This window comes from Maniola hyperantus, chromosome 1 (genome assembly GCF_902806685.2).
Source record: "Maniola hyperantus chromosome 1, iAphHyp1.2, whole genome shotgun sequence".
Lineage (NCBI taxonomy): Eukaryota > Metazoa > Arthropoda > Insecta > Lepidoptera > Nymphalidae > Maniola > Maniola hyperantus.
The window spans coordinates 18,825,946-18,836,536 of NC_048536.1; the positions used below are offsets into that span (position 1 = coordinate 18,825,946).

The 10,591-nt window shown below is 45.8% G+C and overlaps 1 protein-coding gene across 2 annotated transcripts; it reads left to right on the plus strand.

Annotated features, from left to right (window-relative positions):
- Positions 1-568: 568 nt before the first annotated feature.
- On the plus strand, positions 569-6,841 carry Stam (signal transducing adaptor molecule). 2 transcript variants are annotated; one of them, XM_069500178.1, is made up of 3 exons: positions 569-1,365; positions 4,991-5,761; positions 6,206-6,841. In XM_069500178.1, exons 1-3 carry the CDS (start codon positions 1,323-1,325, stop codon positions 6,601-6,603), a joined length of 1,212 nt encoding a protein of 403 aa, XP_069356279.1. In that variant the 5' UTR covers positions 569-1,322; the 3' UTR covers positions 6,604-6,841. The 2 variants fall into 2 exon arrangements, with proteins under 2 accessions (XP_069356279.1, XP_069356281.1); XM_069500180.1 differs by having other exon boundaries at positions 6,230-6,841.
- Positions 6,842-10,591: the final 3,750 nt, after the last annotated feature.

Sequence of the window (10,591 nt, forward strand, 5' to 3'; positions counted from 1 at the left end):
ATCATGTTTAGTTCCTTTTAGTTCATTTTGATGAATTAGCTGTTATTGTACAAAATTGATTACCTATTGAAATTCAATCATTTTGATTTATCCAGACTAATGGACTATTGGACTATCCTAATTCCCACTAATTCCTATGGATTTAATATTTTTGTGAATTAAATTATCTCTATGATTAAATTACTACGCAACTGCCACTGTCACTCATTGTCAATCATTCATCTAAGGTGCTCATTGTCAATCATTCATCTAAGGTGCTCATTGTCAATCATTCATCTAAGGTGCTCATTGTCAATCATTCATCTAAGGTGCTCATTGTCAATCATTCATCTAAGGTGCTCATTGTCAATCATTCATCTAAGGTGCTCATTGTCAATCATTCATCTAAGGTGCTCATTGTCAATCATTCATCTAAGGTGCTCATTGTCAATCATTCATCTAAGGTGCTCATTGTAAACCACAGAAAGTGAGTGACAGTCATAGATAATATGTGACAGTCAAAGAATTTCTACTTGTTTCTACTACTACAGTGCAATGAGTAAACAAGATAGTTGCGTAGTAAAGTAATCATGTAATTTAATCATAGAGATAATGTAAATCCATAGGAATTAGTGGAAATTAGGATAGTCCAATAGTCAAATAGTCCATTAGTCTTGTTAGTTATTTAAACTAACACTGAAGACCCGATAGGCAGATGTTCTTATTTTTGTTTGGTTCAGAGAAGGAACAATAAAATTAAAACAACGTACTTTTCAGCGGAGAGTGTGTGTGTATAACGGTATTTTTTTATAACGGTTTATTTGACACATAATAGATTTGACAGTTCTTATATAGGTACCTCAGAATAATGATAGGTACAATTTCTTGACCGTAGATATGTTATTGGTCTGTGACCGTAGACTAATTTTAGGCAAATTAGGCCTTAAAGAACTGTTATCCAGGGCCGTAAAAAAAATTAAAAAAAAAAAAAAAAAAAAAATTTAGGCATAATCTACATGATAGTTCCGAACTTCCGATAGACTGTGAAGTGTAAACGGCGAACGCACTATCAACTTATAAGAAGCGTTAACATGGTTAACAAGTCCATTAGTCGATAAATCAAAATGATTGAATTTCAATAATCAATTTTGTACAATAACAGCTAACAATTCATCAAAATGAACTAAACGTGATAGTGAAACAACGACAAAGTGAAAAGATAACGGTGTAACAAAGGGAGTAGCTACCTTCTGCGAACTGCGTCTCTGTTCGAGCGAGTAGAGATAATTTGATTAGTGACTATCTCTGTAGTGTTATTGTGTGGAGTGTGGACCGAGGCAGCGATGGGCATCTTCGGGACTTCTTCGCCGTTCGACCAGGATGTGGGTACGTGCAACTCCCGCGGCACCTCGACTTGTTGTATCGATGCTGGAGGGCAGGTGTTAGTTTGGTCTCGATAGTTCCTGGGATATCATCCTCTAACAACCTATAACAATGTCATACACACTCGTCGAGTTGCCCTGGCTTTGCTCATGTGGTATTTTTAAAACCCTTAAGTTTAGTAAGTATAAGACGAATGTATGGAGTGCTTTGACTTTCCTTATCTTCTAAATATATAAAAGGATTTACTGACTGACAGATCTATTAACGCACATCTCAAACTACTGGACGGATCGGGCTGAAATTTGGCATGCAGATAGCTTTTATGACGTAGGCATCCGCTAAGAAAGGGATTTTGAAAATTTAAGCCCTAAGGGGGTGAAATAGGGGTTTGAAATTTGTGTAGTCCACGCGAACGGAGTCACGAGCATAAGCTAGTCTAAATATATAAAAGGAAAAGGTGACTGACTGATTGACTGACTGATCTATCAATGTACAGCTCAAACTACTGGACGGATCGGGCTGAAATTTAGCATGCAGATAGCTATTATAACGTAGGTATCTGCTAAGAAAGGATTTTTGAAAATTCAACCCCTAAGGGGGTGAAATAGGGGTTTGAAATTTGTGTAGTCCTCGCGGACGAAGTGGCGAACATAATCTAGTTGAGATATATTTACATCTCGAACATGATCCATGCGTTGTAAAGTCAAAGTGCACTCACTCGTCTGCATCTCATCCTCCTGTAGACGAGTGGAATCTCCAGTTTCTAGATCCAACCGTTCCAGCTGCACTGATTATATTGTATAAGAATAGGTAATTCCCGCGAGTCTGTCAGTTAGTCATTTTATACAATACTAGCTTATGCCCGCGACTTCGTCCGCGTGGAGTAAACAAAATTTAACCCCCTATTTTACACCCTTAGGGTTGATCTTTAACAATGAGATTTTAACATAATATGAGCTTAATAAAATATGGCATTAAAAATGCAACCCCTATGGGGGTGAAATAGGGATTTGAAGTTTGTATGAAAGTCTGTCAGTTTTGAAGTAAGAAAAATTTAGCCCATAAGTAGAAGTAGTTAAAACTGACAGACTTTCATACAAATTTCAAACCCCTTAATTTTCTACTTAGGGGCTAAATTTTTCAAAAACCATGATACACGTTTTCTATGTTTATAACAATTTGTGTAAATACAAAATTTCACGATTCTTACTTCAAAACTAACTGACTTTCATACAAACTTCAAACCCCTATTTCACCCCCTTAGGGGTTGAATTTTTAAAAATCCTTTCTTAGCGGATGCCTACGTCATAATAGCTATCTGCATGCCAAATTTCAGCCCGATCCGTCCAGTAGTTTGAGCTGTGCGTTGATAGATCAGTCAGTCAGTCACCTTTTCCTTTTATATATATATATAGATTATCTAGCCAGTACTTAAAAGATACTGTGAAATGTAAGAGTCAGAGCTATCATAACTTTTATAATGTTACATGATGCTATGTTGCAAGCCGTCCCGGGCCCCGACGTCCACCTCTCCATGTCAGCTCCTGAGCAAGGCATATATACACCGCATGCATTAGCTGCTGCTGCTGCAGTGCGCCTGCCGGGCCGGTGTCACGTGCAGCAGCACAGCTGCAGTGGTGCCGGCTGGCGTGGCGTTCTCGTCTGTAATGTGAATGACCACAAGCCGGGCTGAGCACCACCCCCTGAACCTGTCATATAAATCAGCATCCTGGAAAACCCTGAAAACGAGACTCATTTCTATTATTTATAATAAGTTCATCGCCATCTTGGATTTGAAAATGAATGTCATCATCAAATTCAGCATCCCGGAGAAGTGCACATTCAACACTTGTTACACACACACAATATTATGTAGGTGTGACTCAACAGGACAATAATTCTGAAAAATTCCCATTGAGTCACAGTGTTACTCACGGGGGTGTGACTCAACGGGAATAACCTGGCTGAACCAGCACCTTGCATGGGTTTAGACTTACTTCACATTGTCAATGTTAGATTACCATCAACTTATTGTATAGTATTTTTATCTCACGAAGTGACGCGCGCTTTACTTGTGGTAACCAAGTGTACAATAGGTACAAGGTACGCATGTGTGCGTGAAGACTAGTAGTTAGCACATACATCCTAACAAACGGAGTTAGGAATTATATTACGTGAAGCGTGAATATGAATCTGAGTAACTTATTTTTTCTTTATATTTTAGTCTTTTTGTTGTTTATTGTATAAAATAAAAGATTAAATAAAAATAAATGATATATTGAAGGAACAGATCTTTTAAGAACTGCATAAAATAACAAATGGTTACTTTTTAAATATCTAATCAAATCAATCAGAATCATTCGAATCATCATCATCATCATCAGCATTATCAGTGTCAGTTTCATTGGAATCAGCTTAAAATCACAAGTTTATAATCATACTTACAAAAAACATACAAAATTCATACTTGCAAATTACATCTATCGATAATAATAATTTACGAGTAAAACGTCGTTTTTGACACAATCTATCTATTAGTCTATCTTATCTGTAAATAGTAAATACATAAAAAAAACTAAAAAGTAAATAAAGTAATATGTAAAATAATGGACCAACCTCACTATGAACGACTTTTCGACGTTTACTTTCTATACTGACGTTAGCTCACGCACACATTCACACCGTGTTGGTACATTGGTTACCACAAGTAAAGCGCGCGTCGCTTCGTGAGAGAAAAATACTATACACTTTGATAAAACGGTTTTGCCGCCAAAATCATATCCATGCTCTCTCTTGTAGGGAATTTTTGTAATGTTTGATTAGTTTTGGTATTCAAATTTTTTCCTCAACCTATTCACAGTTGGGTACATTTGTTTGTACTTTTAAAAATTGTAAGAAATACGATTCCTCTATTGAGAAGATGCCCATAACATATACCATTGTAGGTACCTACAATAGCTACGATGATATAACATTGTAGGTACCTCCAATAGCTACGATGATATAACATTGTAGGTACCTCCAATAGCTACGATGATATAACATTGTAGGTACCTCCAATAGCTACGATGATATAACATTGTAGGTACCTCCAATAGCTACGATGATATAACATTGTAGGTACCTCCAATAGCTACGATGATATAACATTGTAGGTACCTCCAATAGCTACGATGATATAACATTGTAGGTACCTCCAATAGCTACGATGATATAACATTGTAGGTACCTCCAATAGCTACGATGATATAACATTGTAGGTACCTCCAATAGCTACGATGATATAACATTGTAGGTACCTCCAATAGCTACGATGATATAACATTGTAGGTACCTCCAATAGCTACGATGATATAACATTGTAGGTACCTCCAATAGCTACGATGATATAACATTGTAGGTACCTCCAATAGCTACGATGATATAACATTGTAGGTACCTCCAATAGCTACGATGATATAACATTGTAGGTACCTCCAATAGCTACGATGATATAACATTGTAGGTACCTCCAATAGCTACGATGATATAACATTGTAGGTACCTCCAATAGCTACGATGATATAACATTGTAGGTACCTCCAATAGCTACGATGATACGAGCGGTTGCGGATTGTGTTTGGTGCAGAGCGCGCCACCAGCGAGAACAACACGAGCGAGGAGTGGGGCCTGATCCTGGAGATCTGCGACCGCGCGGGCGCCAGCGCGGCCGCCGCGCGCGACTGTCTGCGCGCCGTGCTGCGCCGCCTCGGCCACGCCGACCCGCACGTGCAGGTGCACGCCGCCACGCTGCTGGACGCGTGCGTGGCCAACTGCGGCCGCGCCTTCCACCTCGAGGTGGCCTCGCGCGACTTCGAGGCCGAGTTCCGGCGCCTGCTGGCGCGCGCGCAGCCGCCCGTGCAAGCGCGCCTGCGCGCGCTGCTGCGCAAGTGGGCCGACGGCGAGTTCCGCGACGACCCGCAGCTCGACCTCATCCCCACGCTGCACGCGCGCCTGCAGGCCGAGGCGGGTGCCGCGCCCGCGCCCGTCGCCGCGCCCGTGCAGCCCGCCGCCGACGCGCGCGAGCAGGAGGAGCTGGCGCGCGCCATCGCGCTGTCCCTGCGCGAGGCGGGCGCCGCGCCGGCCGCGCTGTACCCGCGCGTGGACGCCGCGCCCGCTCCGCTCGCCGCGCCGCTCGCCGCGCCGCCCGCCGCGCCGCCCGCCGCGCGGCAGGTGCGCGCGCTGTACGACTTCGAGGCGGCGGAGGACAACGAGCTGACGTTCGCGGCCGGCGAGATCGTGCTGGTGACGGAGAGCAGCGACCCCAACTGGTGGAAGGGGCGCACGGAGCGCGGCGAGGGGCTGTTCCCCGCCAACTTCGTCACGGCCGACCTGGCCGAGCCGCCGCCGCCGCCACCCGGTGAGCATACTAAACTAAAAAACTTTAAAATCTATACTATTCGTATCTATACCAATTAAGAGGTAATGTTTGTAACTTTGTTTGTAGAAGTAATCTCTGGAACTACTGAACCGATTTTGCAGCAGAAAGCTACAGTATTCCTGAGTGACATAGGCTATATTTTATTTTCATAAAATTAGAGATCCCTACGAAAATTGTAATAATGTGAAAAAAATAATCTCATCTCTGAGCTTCCGTGACGTACGCTGCGTAAATACTTAGTTAAAGTTTCACGAAAATAATGTTCTGTGGAATTGTTTCTCTTAAACAGTTCTGATTCATTGAGTCCGCGATAGCACATATACGGTAGACTCACAATTACCATTTTTACGATTTTCAAAAGTGGTCTTTTTAGGACCACTTTTGAAACCACCAGAGTACGCGTGTGTGTGTGTGTGTGTGTAGTGACGAGCGTCGCGCGCTGTGCAGAGGCGGCGGCGGCGGCGGCGGCGGCGGCGGCGGCGGCGCCGGTCGGCAAGAGCGTGCAGTTCTGCGAGCCCGAGCCGCCGGGCGGCATCGACGAGGCGGCCGTGGACGCGGCGCTGGCGGCGCTGCACGACGCCGACCCCGCCGGGCCCGACGCGCCGGGCCTGGCCGCGCTGGAGGCGCGCGCCGCCGCCGTGGGGCCGCCCGTGGACGCGGCGCTGGAGCGCGCCGACCGCCGCCACGCGCGCCTCACGCAGCTCAGCGCCGACCTGGTGGACGCGCTCAACCTGTACCACGACCTCATGCGCGAGCCGCCGCGCGCGCTCTACGCGCCGCCGCCCTTCCTGCCGCCCGGCCACGCGCCGCCGCGCTGCTAGCGCACCGTGGCGCCGTGGGGCCGCGCTGCTAGCGCACCGTGGCGCCGTGGGGCCGCGCTGCTAGCGCACCGTGGCGCCGTGGGGCCGCGCTGCTAGCGCACCGTGGCGCCGTGGGGCCGCGCTGCTAGCGCACCGTGGTGCCGTGGGGCCGCGCTGCTAGCGCTCTCAAACATATTATAATACGATTCATGTCAAATATCTAGAGTAATATATAAATTATGATTGTAAAATATTGATAGTTCAATAGTTTCATTTCTGCCCGTACCGTACACAGATTGACATGTACGGGACGTAGGGACGAGCGAGCGCCGCCGCCTCGCTCGTAGTCTCCTATGTTAGTTCTGCATCCCCTTATACTAAAGGCTTGTACGTACAAAGATTGACATGTACGGGACGTAGGGACGAGCGAGCGCCGCCGCCTCGCTCGTAGTCTCCTATGTTAGTTCTGCATCCCCTTATACTAAAGGCTTGTACGTACAAAGATTGACATGTACGGGACGTAGGGACGAGCGAGCGCCGCCGCCTCGCTCGTAGTCTCCTATGTTAGTTCTGCATCCCCTTATACTAAAGGCTTGTACGTACAAAGATTGACATGTACGGGACGTAGGGACGAGCGAGCGCCGCCGCCTCGCTCGTAGTCTCCTATGTTAGTTCTGCATCCCCTTATACTAAAGGCTTGTACGTACAAAGATTGACATGTACGGGACGTAGGGACGAGCGAGCGCCGCCGCCTCGCTCGTAGTCTCCTATGTTAGTTCTGCATCCCCTTATACTAAAGGCTTGTACGTACAAAGATTGACATGTACGGGACGTAGGGACGAGCGAGCGCCGCCGCCTCGCTCGTAGTCTCCTATGTTAGTTCTGCATCCCCTTATACTAAAGGCTTGTACGTACAAAGATTGACATGTACGGGACGTAGGGACGAGCGAGCGCCGCCGCCTCGCTCGTAGTCTCCTATGTTAGTTCTGCATCCCCTTATACTAAAGGCTTGTACGTACAAAGATTGACATGTACGGGACGTAGGGACGAGCGAGCGCCGCCGCCTCGCTCGTAGTCTCCTATGTTAGTTCTGCATCCCCTTATACTAAAGGCTTGTACGTACAAAGATTGACATGTACGGGACGTAGGGACGAGCGAGCGCCGCCGCCTCGCTCGTAGTCTCCTATGTTAGTTCTGCATCCCCTTATACTAAAGGCTTGTACGTACAAAGATTGACATGTACGGGACGTAGGGACGAGCGAGCGCCGCCGCCTCGCTCGTAGTCTCCTATGTTAGTTCTGCATCCCCTTATACTAAAGGCTTGTACGTACAAAGATTGACATGTACGGGACGTAGGGACGAGCGAGCGCCGCCGCCTCGCTCGTAGTCTCCTATGTTAGTTCTGCATCCCCTTATACTAAAGGCTTGTACGTACAAAGATTGACATGTACGGGACGTAGGGACGAGCGAGCGCCGCCGCCTCGCTCGTAGTCTCCTATGTTAGTTCTGCATCCCCTTATACTAAAGGCTTGTACGTACAAAGATTGACATGTACGGGACGTAGGGACGAGCGAGCGCCGCCGCCTCGCTCGTAGTCTCCTATGTTAGTTCTGCATCCCCTTATACTAAAGGCTTGTACGTACAAAGATTGACATGTACGGGACGTAGGGACGAGCGAGCGCCGCCGCCTCGCTCGTAGTCTCCTATGTTAGTTCTGCATCCCCTTATACTAAAGGCTTGTACGTACAAAGATTGACATGTACGGGACGTAGGGACGAGCGAGCGCCGCCGCCTCGCTCGTAGTCTCCTATGTTAGTTCTGCATCCCCTTATACTAAAGGCTTGTACGTACAAAGATTGACATGTACGGGACGTAGGGACGAGCGAGCGCCGCCGCCTCGCTCGTAGTCTCCTATGTTAGTTCTGCATCCCCTTATACTAAAGGCTTGTACGTACAAAGATTGACATGTACGGGACGTAGGGACGAGCGAGCGCCGCCGCCTCGCTCGTAGTCTCCTATGTTAGTTCTGCATCCCCTTATACTAAAGGCTTGTACGTACAAAGATTGACATGTACGGGACGTAGGGACGAGCGAGCGCCGCCGCCTCGCTCGTAGTCTCCTATGTTAGTTCTGCATCCCCTTATACTAAAGGCTTGTACGTACAAAGATTGACATGTACGGGACGTAGGGACGAGCGAGCGCCGCCGCCTCGCTCGTAGTCTCCTATGTTAGTTCTGCATCCCCTTATACTAAAGGCTTGTACGTAGAAAATCGCGATCGAAATTTTTACGGGGCACAAAAAAAATCTTTTGTATAAAATGTTTGGGCAGTCAATTTCATAATTTAAAATTTTGAACAAGTACCTGATCGGATACCCAGCGACGGTTTTCAAGTGACGTTATTTTGAACAAGTACCTGATCGGATACCCAGCGACGGTTTTCAAGTGACGTTATTTTGAACAAGTACCTGATCGGATACCCAGCGACGGTTTTCAAGTGACGTTATTTTGAACAAGTACCTGATCGGATACCCAGCGACGGTTTTCAAGTGACGTTATTTTGAACAATTTCGTGGCGGGCCACGCGCAGTGTAGGGTTCCGTAGTCACAATTATTATAGCTGACCTAGGATAATTACGATCAATCACAAATACAATAGATACAATAAAACTATAATATATACATTAATATGCAACTCATAATATCTACGTACAATATATTTTAACTTTGAAAAACAGATATAACTCCTTAACCTGTGAACCCAGCCATGAACTTAGCCATGAACTTAGCCATGAACTTAGCCATGAACTTAGCCATGATAGTTTTCCTTTAAAATTGATTATTTATACTACTGCTGCGAATTTTTTCACGTTCCTATATACCTACTACCATTTGGCTGATAGAGGGGGGGAGGGGACACACTTGACTCTAATACATTTTTTTACTTTAAAATATCATACCTATTTTACAAACGAATCTAGAAATCTAAAAATGATGTTCCCACATACACAGTATTTTTAAAAGACCTATTCAACGATACCTCACAATGTGGCTAATTCCTTTGTACACAATCTCTAAACTAAACTAAAATATCACGTCTAAATCTATTGCTATCCCTTTCATAATGTTGCTCGCGGAAAAGGAAAGCACTAGATTTAGACCTGTTAATTTAGTTTAGTTTAGATATTGTGTACTAGAGAATCGGCCCCATTATGTGGTAGACGAGAAAAAAAAATTCATCCCCACTTTACATGTAGGGGAGCTACCCTAAAAAAATATTTATCACAATTTTATTTCATCACTTTCTCGGCGTGATTAATATTTATACCCATGCCAAATTACAGATTTCTAGCACTAACAGTCTCTGAGATTAACCGAGGATGGACGGACAGACGGACGGACATGGCGAAACTATAAGAGTTCCTTGTTTACTACGGAACTCTAAAAAGCTCAGTGTTTGCCTGGAAGTAACTTGTTACACACGCAATATGTAGGTGTAACTTAACCGGAAAATAATTTCAAAAAATTCCCATTGAGTCACAGTGTTACTCAACAGGATAACAATTTCGAAAAATACCCGTTGAGTAACAGTGTTACTTAACGGAAAAACAATTCCAAAAAATTTCCGTTGAGTCACAGTCGAGTTGTCCCGTCCAGTTGAGTTACTTACGGGGGTGTGACTCAACGGGAATAACCCGTTTTCTCCCTTTTTATTCTGATGGACCGTCAACAGAAAAAGGAATCGTTTTTGACGTACGTTTTTACCAGTACGGGGTCTTTATACGATGGATTCCAAATGCTGGAGCCATATTCTAGGAAGAGTGTCGCGCAAGGCGAGCACGCGGCGCCGCGACAGTGTCGCGCACGACGAGCACGCGGCGCCGCGAGAGTGTCGCGCACGACGAGCACGCGGCGCCGCGAGAGTGTCGCGCACGACGAGCACGCGGCGCCGCGAGAGTGTCGCGCACGACGAGCACGCGGCGCCGCGAGAGTGTCGCGCACGACGAGCA

Coding starts and splice junctions, on each gene's coding strand:
- Stam (XM_069500178.1), top strand. CDS start 1,323: ATGGGCATCTTCGGGACTTCTTCGCCGTTCGACCAGGATGTGG. Junction 1,366..4,990: donor GCCGTTCGACCAGGATGTGG/GTACGTGCAACT, acceptor TGTTTGGTGCAG/AGCGCGCCACCAGCGAGAAC. Junction 5,762..6,205: donor GCCGCCGCCGCCGCCACCCG/GTGAGCATACTA, acceptor GTGTGTGTGTAG/TGACGAGCGTCGCGCGCTGT.